Source organism: Wasmannia auropunctata, unplaced genomic scaffold (genome assembly GCF_000956235.1).
Source record: "Wasmannia auropunctata unplaced genomic scaffold, wasmannia.A_1.0 LD335888.1, whole genome shotgun sequence".
NCBI classification, from domain to species: Eukaryota; Metazoa; Arthropoda; class Insecta; order Hymenoptera; family Formicidae; genus Wasmannia; species Wasmannia auropunctata.
The window spans coordinates 2035367-2056642 of record NW_012027002.1 but is presented as its reverse complement, the minus strand read 5'-3'; the positions used below and the strand labels follow the sequence as shown (position 1 = coordinate 2056642).

The window sequence follows — 21276 nt, the reverse complement described above, 5'->3', positions numbered from 1 at the left end:
TTGATGCTATACGAAGTTATTACGTCTTATAGAAGTGAATTTCAACTTGTAGAGGTCTAGCTAATTTAATTTTGAGTTGCAGAGATAAAATAATATATCTAAATATCTGACAAATAATTCAAGTTAAGATAGGTTTTATTTCAATTTATAGAGGTTTACCGTAGTGAAGCGGAAGGGAATAAACAAAATCTCCGACTTTCAAAGATTTTCGAGTTGTAGAGGTTCGATCGAGTTATCGAGATTCGACTGTATTTACATGCATAAATCGTTGGTGAAACAGCAACGCCGGAGTTTCAGTTGTCGTTCCAGCATCGGTTCAGAGACCCTCTAATCACTGTTATTCTGAAGCGTTGTTGTGTCCATAAAACGTGGATATTGAACTATGTATATGAACTCCAATGTTCATGAATTCGGTAGGTAATGTTTACGACTTTGAGATTTTCTTCCGCTATATCTAGGATCGAATGAGATTTATAAACAGTGTATAGGATATCTCTCATACTTTTTACAAATTTTACACGGAAATTTTAGAGGAGAAGGTATTATAATCCCCCCCCTTCCCCAGTTACATGTTGTATCAAAACTTTGTTAATAATCAGTAGTTTTAATTGAAATTAAACTTAACGGTTACATTTGCCACAGTGCATTATTTCAATTTTAGACTCAATGTTATGAAATAAATTAAAATATTTTAACAATAAAAATTATTATACACACCAGCATCCATGTCGGCTCGCATTGGCATTATTCAATTATTATTTCTGATTTATTTATGGGAGTCTAATTACTTTTTCAATTTAAATAAATAAAAATATGTATTATTTAGGATGTTATTTATAAAAATGCGGCGACACTGCTAAATAAAAAATAAAAAAAAAAAGAAAAACAGAGATGGTAATGTAGCACCTACAAAAATATATTTAAAGCGTTACGCTCGTTTGCATTTTCTCATGTTCGTACATGTGTGATCACGATTTTTCGTGTTTGCTTATATTCACTCGTGCTTGTTCGTATTCGTTCTAACAAAATTTCGTTAGAATATAAATAAAAATCTCATGATGCTATATCTTTTCTATGCCCTTTTATTCTGTATGATTTCTTCTTACAAGAAATGTAATTCTGCCGCATCTATCTGTTGAGGATGCCGCGTACTGCTCACAAATAAACGATTCTTTTTGAATCTAGTACAAAAAAACCTTTCTCAGAACAATTTCGATTTAACGCCAGAGAATAAGTCAAAATGTATGTTTCTATGAAACCCTTTTTGTATTAATTGGAAAGGAATTCTTTTTAATTTCATAACAATCAGTTGTGCTGTCTAGGTACGTTGAAAGGTAGGGAGTAATAAACCACAAAGACGTTAGATTGAATTGAACAATGTCCATTATATTATATATTTTATTCCCACATACACACGGCACGTTGTGAACCTTTTCTTAAATATTAATAATATTATCGTAATAATAATAATAATCATAATCGTCATCATCATCATCATCATCATCTTCCCCGTCATTATCCTCCGTCATCGTCGCAATGATAATAATTTTCAATAATCATAAGTAAACAATAATAAACATAATAATGTGAGAGAATTCATGTGAGTTTATATTTATATTTATGTATATATATTTATAATAAATCATATATCGCAATAATCATCGTATCATATAATATATATTTATATGTACAGAGGGGTATAATATATATATTGTTATTTTTTATTAGTTTAATATTTATAATCGCAATATTATATTTATTTTTGTTTGTATACATACACAATTAATTAGATTATCGGCCCTCGCTCGCGCCTCGTGGCGGATAATTTCTCACTTTCTATCTTTTTTGTTCCTATCCCGCTTTTCCCATCTGAATGAACCCGGGACCGAGTGATTCTCTCATAATCGCTCGAGTGCGTACAGCAATCGATCGATCTCCTCGTGTCTCACTTGCCCCGTTTGAGAAAAGCGTCACCGACGGACCCGGAGCCTGTTTTCTATCGACCGGGTCAATCGATCGATTCGCTTCCCCGAACGTAACACCTCGGCGCTCCGGCGGTCGTTTTGTTTTTATCTTACAAAACATCCATTATAGTCTGGCCGCTGTTGGACAGAGAGTCGATATTCCCCTCGTTTAACTTACACTTCCGAATCTTACTCGAGCGATTGAATGGGGTATGTCGATTTCTCAATGTGCAACAGTCGCGATCGCGATATTTTAACGTTTTGCGAAGGAAACACGCTCGGTTCTCCCCCCAGTAGCGGACCTTTCATAAATATTCTGTACAACGTTATTATTATTATAAATCATCAATATATCTTATATAGTCTTATCGTTTATGTCATTATTATCGGTAGTGTAAAATTGAAACTTTTACGTACTTACGTAGATTAGATTAGCGTCTGCTCGCCCGCTCGCTCGCGGGCGGCCTATATCGTTATGTATATATACCATTTTTTGTTATTTTTCTTTTAAGTTTGATACATAATCGTATAATTTAGTATGTCGCTATATGTACTGTAATCGTTTACGATTAGTAAGAATATGTAAAATTGGTATTTCACCTTATCCCTTGGCTTGCTTGTTTATAATTCAATAAATTCTCGATTTTAAGCATCCACATAATCATTTAATATACATGGAATTAAGAGGGATTTAATTATTGCTTGTTATATTGCAAGTTTCCTCATTGCAAGCTATGCCATTCCGTCGAGCTTTTTCGCGGTTCGCCGTTGCTCCTCTTTTTACCACTCTATCGCGATCCTCCTTTCGCTGTGAATCACAGAAAGTATGCCCGAAAAAATTTGGTTTTCCTTGTTCGCTGCATCACCGATGTCGATAATAAGACGTCATCAAGCCTAACATACAATATAAATATTTGTCTTGAATTATCATAGTCTCTCGCTGTTGAAGTAAATCGGAATTTAATCTTTCGAAAGATTTAAAATGTAAGAAATGTAGAAAATAGGTATGGTACAAGAAATCTCTTAATTCATCGGTCGGCATCGTAATAAAATAACATACCACAACGTGCTTATAAATCACTCAGGTGCTTAATATAATAATTCAATACGAACAAGCTGCATTGAGGTGCGGTTGTAGAGATCATTCTGTGTACACGATCAGTTTTTCGAAATACGTGGTAAACGGGTTTAATATTATTGCATATCGAATGAGATACGTTTGCGATTACAAATCTTTGAAACGATATAAATAAGATTTTAGAAAAATGAGAAATTTGTAAGAGTTTACTTTACAGCATATGACAAGCATGATATCGTAATTCTCTGTAAATGATAAGCGTATTGGCTATCATTTTATACAGAAAATGGAATAAAAATTTTTCGAATAATCTATAACGAATAAATTGCTAATGCCGTGTTACACGTCCACAGATCCATTTGATATGTGAATTTTAACAAATGTAAAGCTATAGCTTTCTTTCTTCATGTTTTTATGATTGAAATAAATGCATTGTGATGTAATTCGCAGATTAATATAATTTGCAGATTTAACTATTTAGTGATGACGAACAATTCAATGAACGAGGAAAATAAACAAAATGCGATCATAAGACGTTCTCACAATTCTTTGGTTTAAACGGACATTGACATAGCACGACTGTTAAGATATTACAAAGAGTACGAAAGATTGCTTTAGTTAAAATCACGTGTTATATTAATTTACGTAATGCAATATAACCTGGAACCAGAGAGCGCGCATTTTTCAAATTATTCGACGATCGTTCTAAATTGCAAGATCAATTGAATTACAGTCTTGCGGCAGATAATATTCTTACGCGATAAATATATTATATATATAGACATTGTATAAAACGGAAACTGTATCAAAGATACGGACGTGTATTGTGGCTGATCGAAGGACTAACTGAAGAATTGAGATAACATTTTGCAGTTATAGAACCGCGTTTAGCAAGCAATGAGAAAATGAATCAGCAGTTTGCAATTCGATAACTGTAATGGTATGAGCGCTAATTGAACGGAAGAAACCGAAAGATTCACTTTCCGCCAAATCTTCCCTATACGCATTTTGCCACTGCGTGTGTGTTTGCGCCCGCATCGATGGAAATTGATGAGAAACCACGTAACGTACAGATAACTATATATAGTAATGATAATTTCGGTGGAGTCCAGGTATGACGTTGATTAGTTCGACGGTTCAGCAAATCCTTACTGAAGTTCGCACTTTTTGCACGCAGGAAGAATATTAACAGTTGTTCGGTTACGTGTAACGGCACATATGAACATACGCCAAATGTAATTACAATCGTCATATATCTATATAGAATAGCATGATGCGTTGTGAGTGTATATATAGCTTATATACATATTGTATATGGGGTTATATTGTTATGTATATTATATCAGTACGTGTCCAGATGGACACCATCGTCGTCCGTCGGGTCGCTAATGTATCGAACGTATCATCGCTTAACAAGCTTCTACTTAACGCAAGTAACTTGATTTGAGGGACGACGAGTGTCCCCCTCAGGACACGTCTCGAAAGCCTGACAAGGAAGCTTCAACGCATTCACTGCCGCTTCTTATTTTGTACGAGCAGCTCTCCGTTTTGTCTGGCCATTCAGATCTCGCGAGAGCGAAGACAACAGTGCATTACGGTCCGGCAGTGAATGAGTTTGTATTCAAGCGCTATTGAGTTGTAAACGAAAACGAGCGTCGTGATATGATAAAGTTCGTGAGTGGCGTGAAAACGCAATGTCATTAACATTTAATAGCGATAACGCACACAATATCGTACTAATCGTTAACAAAAGTTCAACAGAGAAGAGACAAACAAATCCAATTTCCCGCGCGGAAAATTATTAAATTCCAATAAAACTCTCATCCTACTCGGCTCCGTGATTCAGGCTATAAGACTAGATACACGCGATCGCCAAACAGTCGTCCACTTAACTCTGAGAATCTTTCTACTTCGAAGCTCTTTCTACTTCTATCGTTTGGATCGTCCCCTTTTTGTTTTGTTTACAGTGCTTTCGGAATATCTAGAATCTTGTCTATCTGTCGATAGAAAATCGGCAGGGTGGCTTTATTTTGCATGTGTCCTGCAGATGGGAAGCGAATTCATAGTTGAAGTGATTTATTTTTCTTACAGTTTTATACTCTCTGGACGTGAGACTTAACGATAAAACTTAGTGCCCACTTGGGGTTTTTCGTTCTGTCCGTCGCTCTTCCAGAATAAGTTTCGATAATTAAACATTCTGTTTCACTGTCAGGAGTAAATCTAAATGTACATTATAAATCCGAATTTTATTCCCTGAAATTATTGTAATGGTTTTACCAATGAAAATAGAATTAAAAATTTGATTCTCGATCTACTTAAAATTGTTATAATTTACCCGGTCTATTATACAACATTTTGAGCACAATATTTTTAACCGAAAGCTGGAATGTGCGTACAATTTAAATTTTGACGAAATGTTTACGAATGTATAAAATTCTTAAATGGACACCGCAAGTCTTCTGGTCAGATATACACATCTGCGAAAGTGAAACACGTGATCTCGGGAACCGATTATGATGTTGTGCCCGAAATATTTATTTCATAATTGCTTATCTATCTACTGTTTCCAGCGAGCTTTCGTTCGACGTTCTCGAGTCATTCATATCGCGGGAAGAGCTACGGGGGACCTGATCGCGCAAATCGTCTCGGACGGCGGCTCTCGCGTTCGAAGAAACCAAAATCAAACGCGTAACTTTATGTCGCGCAGCGAAAACACACTAAACTAGCCACTCTAGAAAACGTATCTTCTTTTTTCAATTCGAGGAACAGAGAGTGCGTAAAAGAAAATGATGAAGGGATCGATACCGACAATTCCGTGAGAAAATGGAATTTTGACACCTCGCCGTGTGTGTGTTGCTACGTTTGCGCCAATGTGTTCCTGTTACTGGCCGTGTAACACGCGCGCGCGCGCGTGCGAACGTGTCGTATATGCGTAATGTATATGCGTTTATCTATCGTAACAAATGCGTGTAATTATATAATATTTTCTGTGTGACCAAAGATTTGCTTTCTCTTCATGAAACCGCGCGAATAAGAATCTTCAAACGAGAATCCTACGGGATCGGCATATCTCGAGATGCTGACGGTGTGAAATCATGATTGTGTGTGAAAAATAGCGTGTACAATAACTTTTAAATATTAATTATATAACGTATTCGCTCATAGAGAGAAGAGCTGTGTGTGTATCCTTACCGCGTTTGAACGTTTGGTAGATTCTGAAGGTTTTGAGCTTGAACGAGTGTGTGGTAAGTTCGCGTATAGTACGACGGCGATGTCCGTGGGTGGGCAATTATTGCCGCGCAATTAGGCAGAAACGCGGAAAAGTTTCGCGTAAACTTCATAATGGATTATAACACGCGCCCGCATGGTGCGTTGTAATCCTCATTTATTTTACCTCACCCGCGATATAGGCGATAACAACAATTAATCACAAAGGATTCGCGCGCGCGTGCGATCTGCTACCGCGTGCGCTGCGCCGTTTTAAATTATTACTCGATATTGCTTTTTTCCTTGTAACGTGTGCCTGAACGATATTTATTCGCTTCCTTACTCATTTCACTTAGCAGCCTTAAATAACGTGGATTCTCAATGCGAAGAAACGAGGGGGAAAAAGACTTGATCTTGGTTCGAAGTTTCGGACCACAGTAGAGCTATAATAAAATTTAGTGTGTCAATTTCTTCTAATTACATTGCTGCTTGCTGACACCTGAATACCATAAAGGAGCAGATAATTGATCGTTAAGTTCATTGATTTAAGCGCATTGATTTTATTTATAGAATATTTTCTTACATATGTTTTATATATATGTATGTATAAAACATACGTATATATATATATATATATATATATATATATATATAGATATATATATATATGTATGTAAATAATTCTTTCTCTTCTCTAGGAGAGAGGTTGCCGGAAGAACTCCAATCATCTCAAAGCCGCTATCATTTTATTAGTGAGTGTTAGCATTTCGGTATATGTATTAATATTATAAAATTATATGCGAAAATTGCAATTCGAGGAATATGTAAACCGATGTAAAGCGAGAAAGACGAAATGAATAGGGGAAATCAACATATGTACTATGTTTAAGAGACTTAGATTCTTATAAAGAAATTCATAAAACAGATTTTAATGTTTTAAACTGTATTATTATATAAGGATATAATTGATCTGAGTAGGTTTACTGTTTGTTTCCTAACAAATGATTGCCTTTTCACAAATTGCGGTATACATCGTGTAAGAATATTAATATGTATATATATGTATATCTAAATTAATAATTTAATTTCTTTCGCAGTATTCTGTTTTCATCAAAGAGTCATCAGATAAAATGTTCAATAGAATAAGCATTTGTTTCTTTTCCGAAAGTTGCTAACACTACGATTTTATTCCCTTTTGCAATTGATTGGCAGTAATAAATAATTCGGTGATTTTGCTCACAAAGCTAACAATTCAACAATTCTAAATTTGAAAAAATATAAATTGTACATAGGAATATAATCTCTTATGACCATTACAGATGCTTTTTCTTAATCATTATTTTAATAGCATAAAGATAACAAGTTTATAAGTTAATAAAGTTAAATTAATCTTTCACAAAAATAGAATATAAGCTTATTATATTTACATTACACAATTTATTTAATATCTAAAATAAATTCTTATAATATTATCTAACGATAATTTACACGAATTTTATTTTTAAAGCTTTATAAAATAATGCGATATCTAGTATAAAATATAACCAATAGTATCCAGTACAAAGAATAACAAATAATATCAAGTTAAATTTTATTAAAATATTTAATATTAAGTAATTTTTCAAAACTATAATAAATTGAAAAGGATTTATAATTAAATTTTTCTAAACGGCTTGAGAGGATTTGGAAGCGTTAAGCTATTTTAAATTTTAGGAAACTTTCGAATTGTATTGTTGACTTCCTGAACTAGATCACCGAATCAATAATTCATTCCTCTTGATCTCGATTCACTCCGATTTACATTATATTGGCGGATTGTATTAGTGTTTACGCGGAAAGAAGTGCTATAAAATTTTAAAAGCGAACGGAATAAAATTTACAACTTTTCGCGAGCAGATTTTAGTGGGTCAAGTACGGAACTTCATAATTCTTATGTTGGATTAAGGATAAAACGCGATGAACTTTTTAGGCCCCCTCCCCCCTCTCCAGAACACCCGTTCTGAACGTTAAATTGTTGACCATCGGTTAAATATTCTGCAAGCGGCCCGGAATTCTCTCGGCCTTCTTTCTCTTCCCAATCGTGAAAAGTTACTTATACGCTTGACTGTGACCCCTTTCTTTTTCTCTATTTCGCTTTCGCCTTCCTTTCTCATCTTCTTCCCTATCTTTTAAATATATTTTTTATTTGTGTCATCTTCACTGCGATCTCGCGCGCCTCTTTCTCTTAAGCCTACGTACGACAAATCTCACGTTTACGCTCTACGTTTTTTGTTGAGCTGGTGTTATGTCCTTGTTTATATGTATGTGTGTATGTGCACATGTACATGTTATTAATCTTTACTGTATCTCTCCCTTATGAAGCTCACCCGTGTGATCCTGTTTCCTTATTTGTTATTGTTCGCAAGGTATGTCGCTGCGGCCGTATCGTGTCTCTCTGCAATCCATCTTTGTCCTAGTCGAATTAAAAATAGAATAAAAATAAAGTGTACGCTAAAGCGCATGATGAGATATCAAACGCACTGCGAAAAAGCTTCAGCTTCGCTTCTTATCTTATAATATTTAGCATTCGATGGCGCAGTGAAAGGAAATCGCAAAATAAAATATAGAGAACGAGAGAATGACAATACGCGAACGTATGCACATCTTCTTAGCTCTATAGCGAGAATACTTTGTGACTACGAGAATTTGCATACTTTTTTAAAACAACGTAATTGATATAAATTCAAGATTTACGTACATATACATAATTAATCGTATATACATAAATTAATTGTTTAATAATTAGTAAATAATTTTTAACGGCAATTAAATAGATATGGCTCGGGAAAATACGTAGTGATCAATAAATACTAATCATAATTGAATGTGAAACCAAAATATATATATTAATAGAGAAAATATATTTAATTAACAAATTTAACATAATTTTGGTATAATACAATTTATTTGTATATGTTAACTTAATATATCATCGTAATAGCCGTTAAAAAACTGCCGTTTAAATTCCACTTGTGAACACATTTCATTTATTATGTAACGAATGTATTGCATTCAATTTAAAATATATGGATTTATTGGCTCTCTCTCTCACAGTTTTTACCGTTTTAAATCAGTCAATGGAAAAATAATATTACAGTGACAAATTATCACAATTTTACAATACATTAACCTTCTTTTTTTTATACTATAATAACCGATATTTTTATTCTAGCCATCAATGATTTAAATCTTTCATTCTCGTAAATGAATGAAAGACATTTTGAATTCACTTTTCTTTTTTGATATTTCGTTCATTACTTCCAAAAAATCTAAAATGTACGCTAACTTTCGTACTTAAGAAAACAAGTGGCTTTTATTAAATAATAATTATTTCAACAAAGAAAAAAATTTTATTTATATACTTTTGATTAAAAAAGGCGATTATTTTCGGATAAGTTCGATCGCTTTTTTTTATATTTTCTTATGCAATACGTCTATTTTGAACATTTTGTTTGAAAATATCACGCTCCCTTTCACAATTCATCATTCTCTATATAGGCTACAACGGGACAGCTATCATTCTGTTTTGCTCACAAGAGGATGGGCGGTGTACAAAACGTTGGTGACACACGCGATCGCAGTTTGCCCACTTCGTCTCTCTCTCTCTCTCTTTTTCTCTCTCCCTCCCTCTCTCCCTCTCTCTCTCTCTCTCTCTCTCTCTCTCTCCTGCCAGTCTGAATGCACGTTTTCTTTTTGTGTCTTCAAACAAACCCAGTTTTACGTCGCGCGCATAATTTAGGAACTTAAGAATACTGTGACTTCTCTTGACAATATACTTTAATCTCCGCCCCTTCTTTAACGCTCTGCACGTTTCTTTGTGGTCATAAAAAGTATTGCTAACGTTCTTTAAGAATTGACTCGTTTTTTTGCACGTACATTATTATATCCCTCTCTTTCCTCCACGTCGCATGCACGTTCATTGAAAGAAACAAAATGGTTTTGCCGTTCCACGTGTGACGCACGTATCCAATTTCAATAAAATTATTTCTCGTTTTCCTTCTCTTCTTCTTTTTTTGTTTACCCTGTTGTTTAATGCAATAATAATAACAGCACGCATATAATAATCGCGTGTATAATCGTCGTTTTATATAATTATAATTCATCGATCGACGCTCTTTTCTTGTGAATTCAATTATAGTAATGATAATATGTAATAAGGAACCATTTATTCTGCGATATTAACGAAACGCGAATGTCCCAGTCGTATAAATTACGCGCATAATTTATTAAGGGGGCGATACGGCCCTTGTCATCAGAAAGAAGGGAGGAATCTCTCCGTAAAATTCTCTGCCAAAATGCGATGGAGTTTCTCGCACTCGTGCATTGTGTGTATTTTCAACGCACTACCATTGTAATATAATAATATGGCTGTTCGAGGCCTTCTTTTACGCGTGCATTTTTTGTTTCAAAACTCAAAAGGTTTCAAAATGATCTATATTGAAAGGATCTATGTTTTTCTATCCAGTTTGTTTTTAGAATCCAATGATATTTTGTTACGATTTACATGACAAAAACATGCACGCATAATAAAAACTCAAGTAGTTGTATCAACGTCGATTATCATTAATCAAGATTAACCGCATGAGATTTGCTTTCCTTTCTACGTATATTAAACTCGACAGAGTACAGATACACGGGGCGGTCTCTCGCGCGCGTAGTTGGCGCGAGACACTACCGTTGTCTTTTGATATAGCTATAGAGTTTTAATCCGGAAGATGATATTAAACCGATAACTCAAGAATTAGTTGAGCAAGACCGTTGATGCAACTTACAATTAGCCTATGGATGTTGGTAATTAATTCGGCGATGGTATCCCATTCCACTGAAATGGACCATCCCCCGTCCGGCTATTTAAAGAAATAACACTAAATGTCGATCACTCTTAATCGCCCGGGAAGCTCGTGCTCCTTGAATAATCATTTCTATTCTCACGCTAATTGAAATTCCTCTCGTCTTTCCGCGCAATATTATAAGGTCACGACAAAGTTAACCTAAACTCCGATCACCAAGTACTCCATTGGAATCTATCCAATCGTCGCTCATTCACTCGTCAATTGGATCGCGTTATACAATATAAAGTTAAGTGATATTATTCGAAAGAAAGAGGAGAGCGATCACACACAAGTGAGGCTGAGAACGCGGGAAAAGCGCGACTTCAGAAACGCGTCGTTCGTCCGTTTCTTCGCATTGTATAACGTAGTCCAATTGAGGCTTGCAGGATCTCTCAAAAGGAGCCTACACCTCTCTCTCTCTCTCTCTCTCTCTCTCTCTCCCTCTCTCGTTTACATCGCGAGTCCTTGGGCCTCTCCTAACATCCGAAATATTATTGGAAGCGCGATGGGACGCAACATCCGATGTCCAGCCATATTTGCGATATATATAGATTAATAATATAATATGCACTCTCACGTTTATGTCTTTCCTCGCCCATTTTTTTTTTTTAGTCCCTAAATCCTAATCGCGACCGCGCACCAGCGATCGCGCATTTTAATCCTAAAGGGTAACTCTTTCGCACTCGCTCTCACGCACGCTCTCGTCGTCTTTCTTCCTATTCCCTTTCGCGCGCTCGGTCTCTTTCTCTCAATATAACTTTAGGTTTTTTTGTTTCTCCCTTCTTTTCCTCCCTCCTTCGACATCTCGCCGTCCTCCCCGTTATAAGTTAGCGTTTGAAGTGCACCGGTCGACCGGTGCTCCGTATATCGCGGACGAAGATTACGCGCGACACATTTCTATGTATATATTTTATATACTACCATCTCTCTCTCTCTTTCTCAACTCGATCTTTTACTCGATCGTTTGATCTCCCGCTGTATGAATCTTACAAGTTTGCACCTATACGTTGGTTATCACCGACGCTGGTTAACTAAATTTTCTTTGCTCGCCTGCATGCTGCAGCAAGTGTGTGGGGCTATAATCTAATGAAGAACCATGAATCGCTAGACCTCACACGCCAACCAGAGCTAGTTAAGCCAGACTATCGGTGTAACTCAGCCTTAGACGATTAGACGCCGGGGATGTGGAGGGTGTGTCGTAGAGCTTTTCGCGTGTATATCGTGTGTGCGTGCGTGTGTGTGTGTGTGTGTGTGTGTGTGTGTGTGTGTGTGTGTGTGTTGTGTAAAGTGTGTATATTGCGGTTTGTTCGCCGCTGAGAAAAACTCGTATTTTCTTTTTTCCTCTTTGATCGCATTGGCTCGACTATTAGGGTTATGCATATACGGCATTTTATTTTAAATTAATTATACGGTAATTTGCGTATGACACGCGTAATATACGTGTATGTATATGAGTGTGTATATACATACATATATATATCTATATATACATATGTATGTATGTATATAACAAAGGTTACTGCACGTAATCGGTTTTAAAGCTATACAGCGGCCGATTAGAATCATAACAGTCATTGTCCGGCGCCTCCGGAAAGCTCCAACTGGAACTTTTGGAGCGAGCGTTTGGTGTCAATCAGAATTACAGAGTAGCGTAAATCAACGCCATTTATATCCTAATTTTTCTCTTATCTCAAAAGCAAAAACATTGGCCGTCGAGTTGACTTTGTCGTGATGCAGTTTAAATACGTCTAATGTGATAAAGAAATTATATAACTTTCCAAAACTATTTTGATTAAAACATCGTATTACGATAAAACATGATATTCTTTTAAAGTTTACAATTATAAATCCACAATGATCATTCCATAAACCGTGCATTAAACGCTTATCTACCGAGATATAAATGGCGGATTTCGTCGGCGAGAAGCGAAACTTTAAAGAACTTCCGCTATTCTCCGTGAATTCTAACGATATCATCCACTACTGTTCCTTCTTTCCGGAAGTCTTCCGATGTTGCGCACGTCTCATCGCATTCGAATTTGCCCTCGTCGGCCCGAAAATTCGACGGCAGCCCTCTTGCGTGTCTCTCTTCCCTCTTCCCACAAATAATGCTGACATCAAGTATGTAACACGCCTATGTAACCCTCCCTCTCGCTCGCCCGCCGCGCTACATCTTTCTGCATTATTTCGTTGCGCACCCGGGAAAGCAGGACTGCGACCTAGGACAGGAGAGAAGCACCGTTCCGCCATTTAGCCAGCGAAAAGGCACGTTGGGAGAGAAGAAGGGGGCTTGAATCTGCATGTGCGGACGTAGAGAAAGGGCAGCAAAAAGGATCGCTTGATTTATCCGCTCTACTTTTTCATTCAGCTTTTCATTCCCTCCTTCTCCTTTTCTCTCTTCTCCACCTTTCCTCTCATCGTTTCCTCTCTCCGGCCGCCATTAAACTCTTCAAAACCCTTCCCGCGCATACGATTAAAACTTGAAAGCCCAGAAACAAAGTCTTTCCCAGGTGTGAAACGCGCGTATGTGCACCTATCATTTATATATTATGTATACGCGGACACGCGCGGTGCACGGCGCTCTCGTTAATAATTGCAATCGCCAGTAATCATGTAATAATTAATAATTATAATATTCGTGAGAGTTGGTATCTCTTCTGTCTCTTTAACTGCCTTAAATACTAGAGGTCATACGTTATCGTCTATAATATAATTATCAATTATTTATATATTTATATATATATATATATGTGTATATATATATATTTATATCTTTATATATATATATATACTATTTATATATATTCTAGACTTAACCGCTTAAATATTTAGCAATTAATAATATTAATTTAATTTATTATTATTATATTATTATTTCTTTTATTAATTTCGGAGAACGGGCTGGCGTCAATACGCAGTTTCGGCCATAACTAGCCTATTGCAGCGCGTGTTGTTACCTCCTTCCTGTTTCCGTCTGACGGTCGATCTTCCTGTCGCTTTTCTCATCTTTTTCCCCCTCTGACTTTCTCTCTGGACGTCTTCCCCCGTTGCGCGTCAGTTTCTTTTCTCTTACTCATCAACAGGATTAATTTTCTTCTCTCTATCTATAGTTGCATCCAACTGGATTCGACTAATGCTCTAAATTCTTTCTTAATGCAATTATTACATTATTCGCGTAATATTACATCCGGTTATTTACAATCCGGATTTTGAAGTTGCATCGATTGAATCTTACTTGATAAGTTGCCTTCTCGACATTATCCGTTTTTTTTTTAAATTGCAACTTTTGTTCGTTATTTATATCTTTGTATCTATACAGTAGGCGTGTATGTGTTATTTTTTTCGTCCAGAGATCGTCCACTGTGTGTTTAGCTGCCGCAAATCGTCCGTGTTGCTTATTATATCAGGCGACCGTGCTGCGTTCTGCCGTCTCGTCCATCCTGACGAAAAAAGAATTAAAAGTTCAAAACGTTACACATGTATTTGTCTTTTGAAAAAAGCCAGTTTTAATTGATTCTAAATGGGCGTATACAGCCGATATAAAATAAAGATAGATTTAAAATCTCTTTTAAAAATATGTTCAAATTTGGTATCTTTTAGATACAAAATCTTTTAGATACATGTAAAAATTAAAGATTATTTGTGTCTTTTTAATATGTATATAAATTACTAAAACAAATAAGATTATATTTTAGTATTTCCTGTTATTGATGTTACCGTTTTACGTAGAATTGTGTTTTTCATCAAAATAATGTTACATATATCAGAAGACTTGTGAGATGGAAGAAGAGAAATAAACTATTTTGAATGTTATACACAGTAATATTAGCGCAAAGGTTTTTAATAAATTTACCTCAATGTAAAACATCAATATTTGTTGAAGTATCGTCGATGCCATACACACATACCTGTTATTAGGTCTTAACAAGGCTCAATGGTAGCCATTAGTGAACGCCGCTGGTATTAGAGGACCCTGGAACAATACAATATATCGGTTTCATCAACCTTCCCATAAAAGTAATGATTATTACACAAGGATGAGCATAAAGATAAACCCTTACGTTTGCCTGCATATCTAAAATTGCAGCGTGCAATTGCGGTACTTGGCCTTTGAGGTTGTAAAATATCTTTTTTTTTTCTTTTTTGCTGTATATATTTCTCGAGAGAAATTTCACAATATAAAAATAATGATAACTGTCAAAAAACGCGAAGGATAATACGCGAAGTGATGTTACATGGGACGTCTTGGGTACGTTAAATATATTATACTGATAGAGAATGAATAGATTAGAGATATCCTATATGTAAACAATATTTTATCTTCGATACAAAGCCAATGTAATAATTGTCATACTATACCTGACGGACCAGAGATGTATTCATAAAATATAAGAATCTCAGAATATAGAATGTATAAAGCGTATATAGTATGTACATAGAAGCAATCTTTTTTGTGAGATTGATAACTGGTTGCATTAAATATAATGTACGTTCGCAAAAGGGTACTGTATCCACATTTGCTTGTCATAAATGCATAAAGCTGATGAAACTGCAATACGGAACGAAATGATAAAGAGCTTGGTCAACGGTCAAATAATTCTTTAATTTTGCAATATTTTATTACACCAGCGTAAAAATTCATTTCGAATTTTTGCGTGCGATATAAATTTTTTAAACGTAAAAATTGTAAATATACATTTTTTCATCGAGTTTATTTGGATAATTTGTTTTACCAGTCGTAAACATTTGTTAGAGAAACATTGATGCTTGACATTCATCGAAAATATTTTAACAGATTTTTCTGTATCCATTATAATTAAAATGCGACGTAAAAATTTTCATTGATCAATATTCTTTTTATTTGTAATCATTAATGAATTGATCTTCTTCTAATATCTTCTTCTAAATCTTATCTTCCGGTTTTACATCTGTCAAATAAAAAATTCTATTTAGTTGATAAAATACTGTAACGAAATACTGAAACGAGACTTGTCGAGAATAATTCAATTTATTTTCGATGCGATATGAAAGAGCAGCTCACGATGTTAGCAATAGGACAAATGAATCGACTAAATCCCGCTGCGATTGCCCGATCGTGAAACGCGAGAAGTGCGCCGAATTTTCCGGCCACGGCTCTTTATCCTTGCGCTCCGTATCTCTTTGTCGGGAGGGGCCCGATCTGGTGAGCAAAGGGAAAGCATTAAGTGGACTTACGGGACTGTAGTTGAGCGGGGCACGGGATACGGCGATCGCGGGGAACGCGGTCGTGGGGGGCTGCGGGCTAGCTGCGGCCTGGACGTAGCTTGCGACTGCGGAATCCGCGGCTGCGGCTGCTGCTGCGGCGGCGGCGCTCGAGCTGTACATGTCAATCGGGCCCGGTGAATTGGCCGCCGGGAAAGACCGGCCCTGCGGCCCACCGTGGCCGGCCGCGTGCGGCGACGCCGGCGGGAATCCGGCCTGCGCTGCGGCCGCCTGGTAGTTGTTCATCACTGCAACGAACCCGCGTCAATGTTTCATCCTCTTTGTCCCGAAAAACGAGCGGACGAGTCGTCGACGAGACGAGGACAAGCCTCGGGGCCGAGGCTCGTCCTCGCCTTCCGCGGTACACGTAAATAACGCGAATACTCTCGTAAATTCGCTTCCGAATTTAGACTTTCTTAAGAAATGCCAAAAATAATTTTCAACATTCTCAATTATCGCGGCCCAGTTTATAAATAATATCACTATAATTTGATCAGACTGTAACAATTGTAACATTTTACATTAATGTTCATCTCAGTTCATCGTTTTTTATTTTCATTATAAAGGAAAATATCTTTTTTTACTGTAGTTAATCTATAAAGATTCAGCTTTTACTGGGCTAGAGTAATTGAGGATCTAAAGAGATGTCATCTCTTTTATCTAATTGTTAAATAACCGTTAAACGACCATTAAACCGTGTTTATAATTTTCAATCCTGTAATTGTAGCATACACCGTTTTACAACAATTAAACGTCCGAGTGACAATTATGGGATATGAGTATTCTGATTGTTTCATTCTGCACCGCGATAGCGAAACGAGCGTTGCATGCCTTATCCTTTTTAGGAATCTTCCATGCAAGTACCTTGAGGCACGTTGCTCCGTTGGCGTTTGCCCCTAGTTTTTAGCTTTTTCGCCTCTTTCCGCTTACTAATATCAAACTCATTTCAGTTGTATAACGATACGCTCCAGCGGGTTAAATCTCATTAGAGATAAGGTTCTTTAACTCATATATATATATATATATATATATATATATATATACTATACAGTGTGATATGCTGTTGTAACGAGCTCACGCATATTCGTGCACAAATGAACGACGACGATCTCTGGTCTACATTTCACGAGGACTGTGCATGTGTTAAAAATAACCGCGCGTTTTTAAATGATCGCGTAAATGCCGTTGTATCGATGAGCACGTATCACGTTTACACACAATGAATACAAGGAAAGAGGATAGGGTCTATTTAACGAATACATCTTCTCGTAATTTCGTTGGAAAAAGAGAAAGGAAGGAATAAAAGAAGACACTCATGAAAAGCGCATTGCAAGGCAGCCTTTACATACGATCATAGAAATATATAATAAAAAAGCGCCTTGTACACATATGTATATATGTATATATATGTATGATATTGTACAACACGTCAGTGGGACAAGCAACGCAATCGCACGAGGCAGTGATGGCGATCGACTTGAAAAGTTACGAGATACAACAGGCTTTCGACTACGATTACTGTTCTAATGTCTGGCTCGCACGAGGGTTGATTTCTCCCTCGTGCTCTTAAGAAGTCAAACGCAAAAGTTGACAAGGTCGGTTCGATTAGAGAAAGGCCAAGCGACAAAAGCTAAACTTACCCCATTTCGCGTTCAACTCTCGAAGTAAAGACCCACCGATGGGCAGAATACAACGAGGAAAAATAAAACGTAAGGAGAAACTATGATGATGCGGATAATTTGGTGCATTGGGAGATGGATTGAAAATTAAATTTGTGCCAATATAAATATAATTTTCAAGAATAATATGAGCTTTCTTGTGTTATTATAATATTGAATAAATTTCTTAGAAATCTGAGAATTACAAATCTAAATAATAAATTATTTTACACTGTCAAATTTATAATGTTAAATTTAACCTTCTTTGAGTCGCCATTGCTCCTACTTAATAAACAGTTATTTTTAACTAAAACAATGGAATTAAATAATTTCAAACAGTTGAAATTTAACCCAAATTTGGGTTAAATTCCATTGTTTTATTAAAAAATAATTATATATTAAGTAGCAGTGATTTAAATAAAGTTAAATTTGACACTATAGCTTTAATAGTGTATACTCCTCGTGTTAGCAAAAAAACACACACAAGGAAATTCAAAAATAGTTATCTATTTCTTTTAAAGAATTTAGTAAAATAATCTTGTTCTCCCTCTTGCATCAAATTCAATTGTTGGCAAGAAAATAATACTAATTATTAAAAATAAAACATTAATCTCAAAAGCAAATTTTTCTCTTCAAACGATTGAAGGTTAAATAATAATGTTCTTTCTAGTTCTAATAATATGTAAATCTTTTTGATATTTCTAATTTTTTACTACGCTTATCGTCTACTTTTGAAATTGGAATATTTCGTGCTTATACAGTAAAAGACTGTCATGAGAAATGTATGTTACCTTGGCGAGCTTTTTCTGCATGCTAACGCATGATGTTTGATACATATACGTAATGCACAACTGCAAGGATTAAGTACTAATGCGATTACTATGTTTATAGAATGTTCGAAACTCTCTTTCTAAACCCTGCCAACAACTGCCCTTCGGTTCCCATACATACAAAAGTAACAAGGAGCGAAATCATAGTGAAACTACTCTCTACGCTACTTTCGAAGCTGTATCACACATATACACGCACACGGGGAAACACAGTGTCTCGGCGTGTCGTCCACATTCTGAAACTTTAGCACTCGTAAAAACTCTGACAGATAGCCAATAAGAAGCGGCGGAGATTAATGCATCTGACTCGAGCGATTCCGTATATCGCGCTCACGTTGTTCGCGCTCGCACAAGAGCTCGCGTAAATGTCATACGGTACGTACTTTCGGATTAACGGCGGTCACGGAAAGCGTAGGAGGAAAAAGACGACGGGAAACTAGAAGGAAGAAGAAGAAGAAGAAGAGAAAGAAATGGTGGGGAGGAGGAGGAGAGAGACCGTAAGCGGGCGGTACGCGAAGAATTTGAAACTCTCTCGCGAACGGGGGTGAGGAAGAGAAAGAGAGAGGCCGATGGTGACGCCGGGACCACGGGAAACCGAAAGCGTCCCGGCGTACAATCTAAAAACCCATTCAGCTTTTAAACTCTTGACAATGGCGGCCGGTTACAAAGTTTTGTGCCGGTGCCATAGCGAGGAGGGTGGCGAGCGCAAGGGGATCGTGCAGGGGGTCGTGAGGGAGCGGAGGTGGGACGAGCGCGATTCAAAAGTTTGATTTATTTGAGAGGAGATTGCGGACGGCACACGACGGCACGACGGCGCGCGGGCAGATCGGCGGCAGAGCTCTAGATGGGGAGCACGACAAAAAAGGGGATGGAAGAACCAGAGGCGTATTTCGTTGCCGGCATCTCGGCGCCTTCGCATGTGTGGCAACTTCTCTTCGAGGGGGGAGGGGGAGGGATATGCCTGCCTCTCTTCCTTCCGTTTCCCCGCGTCTCGCGCGGAATTCGGCAGAAAGTGATCGCGTGATAATAGAGAAATGAAAGGTAACGAAACGATATATCCATTATGATTGGAGAACATTTTCTTTTGGGAAGAAACGTTACTTTATAGCGCAATGAAGGATGTCAAGAAACAGAGAGAGTTTTCGTTGAGAAAACTGAAAGAAATTATTCGTCTCGCGCGTTTATTATCTGGCAGAATAAGCGACACGATCTCACTTACTTTACTGATAAGAATAACATCACACGAATGATGTTATTGACTTTCCACATGACAGTTTCCGTTCAGTCGGTTCAGTCGAGACTTACATACAATGCGATGGTTATTAATGAAACATATATTTCTACGTGTAACAGTCATGCACAGTAATGGTATTAATCATGCACAGTAGCCATGCTTTCCGTTGCTCGCGTACACGGAATCGTAACCGTCTTCCAAAATTACGGACATTAAACCGATCGAAATCTTTCTCCGGCTGTTATTATTTTGCTAAATGGAGATTGATTCTTGGGAGAACTAACTATTACAAGCAACACATGAAATGGTAAAATTGGAAACCTTAAAGGAATAATGTGTTTCGCAAAAATTATCCATCTCCATACTCGGACGTGGTATTCAGCGAGTTTGTGAAAATATCGCTGCAAAACACCGGACTGGTATTAAAATGAGATGGCAAAAGCAGATGATTGATTCGAACGTAATATTGCGTTTAACGTTTTTATCCCGCAATATTCCGTTCGTGCGATTCGTGAGTATTCCTCCAAAGATTATTGCGCACAATCCTTATATTGCTTGCAATCTCGCGTGACTAGTTAGCGAAAAAGCCATCGTAGCCCCGAAATTGTTTGCATTTCCGGGCGAATCGATCGCGAGCGAACCGACGAAGCGGGTCGAGGAAGCGCATTACATTCGCAGCCGCGAGAAAAAACTTTTTTTTTTTACATTTTAAACGTACCAGAAAGTGCTTGTGTAAGTAAGGGCGTGTTGTTGTTTGGGGTGAGTTGTCCATTGGTTAGATCCACTGAAACATAAAACTTCGGTCACAACTGCGCCACACTTGCGGCACGCGTATATATATATGTGCTTTCGCTATTCATTTTCGTCGACTATCACTCGGCAATAGTCTAAAAGCTAATATGTTTTATATATATATAAATATATATGTAAAAGGAAAAAAAGAAAAGAATAGAACGAGAACGAACAGAGAAATAATGACGCGCCAGATGGACGATTGAAAAGAGAACAGACGCAAAAAAGGTGATTTTTCCGAATGTGTTGCTTTGTCAATCGTCTCTCTTGTTTTCGAGTTTCGTCATCCGAGGATAGTCTCGGACAATCCTCGAGTATGCGTGTCTTCTGCCTCTCGTCTTCGACACTGAAGTGTGAAAAGTGGCTCTTAAACGTTTTTCGTATAGACATTGGGAGGGGGG

At 36.9% G+C, this 21276-nt stretch overlaps 1 protein-coding gene across 1 annotated transcript in view; it reads right to left on the bottom strand.

The window, feature by feature from the left end:
* Positions 1–14138: 14138 nt before the first annotated feature.
* Positions 14139–21276, bottom strand: part of LOC105455683 (RNA-binding protein Musashi homolog Rbp6) — a 645795-nt gene continuing 638657 nt past the window's right edge. The window contains exons 13-16 of the mRNA XM_011699183.1: positions 20802–20867; positions 16335–16609; positions 15029–15093; positions 14139–14560 (exon numbers count right to left, since the gene is read on the bottom strand). Of these exons, the coding sequence (XP_011697485.1) occupies positions 15052–15093; positions 16335–16609; positions 20802–20867 (383 nt within the window). The 3' untranslated portion in view covers positions 14139–14560; positions 15029–15051. The remainder of the gene's footprint in view (positions 14561–15028; positions 15094–16334; positions 16610–20801; positions 20868–21276) is intronic.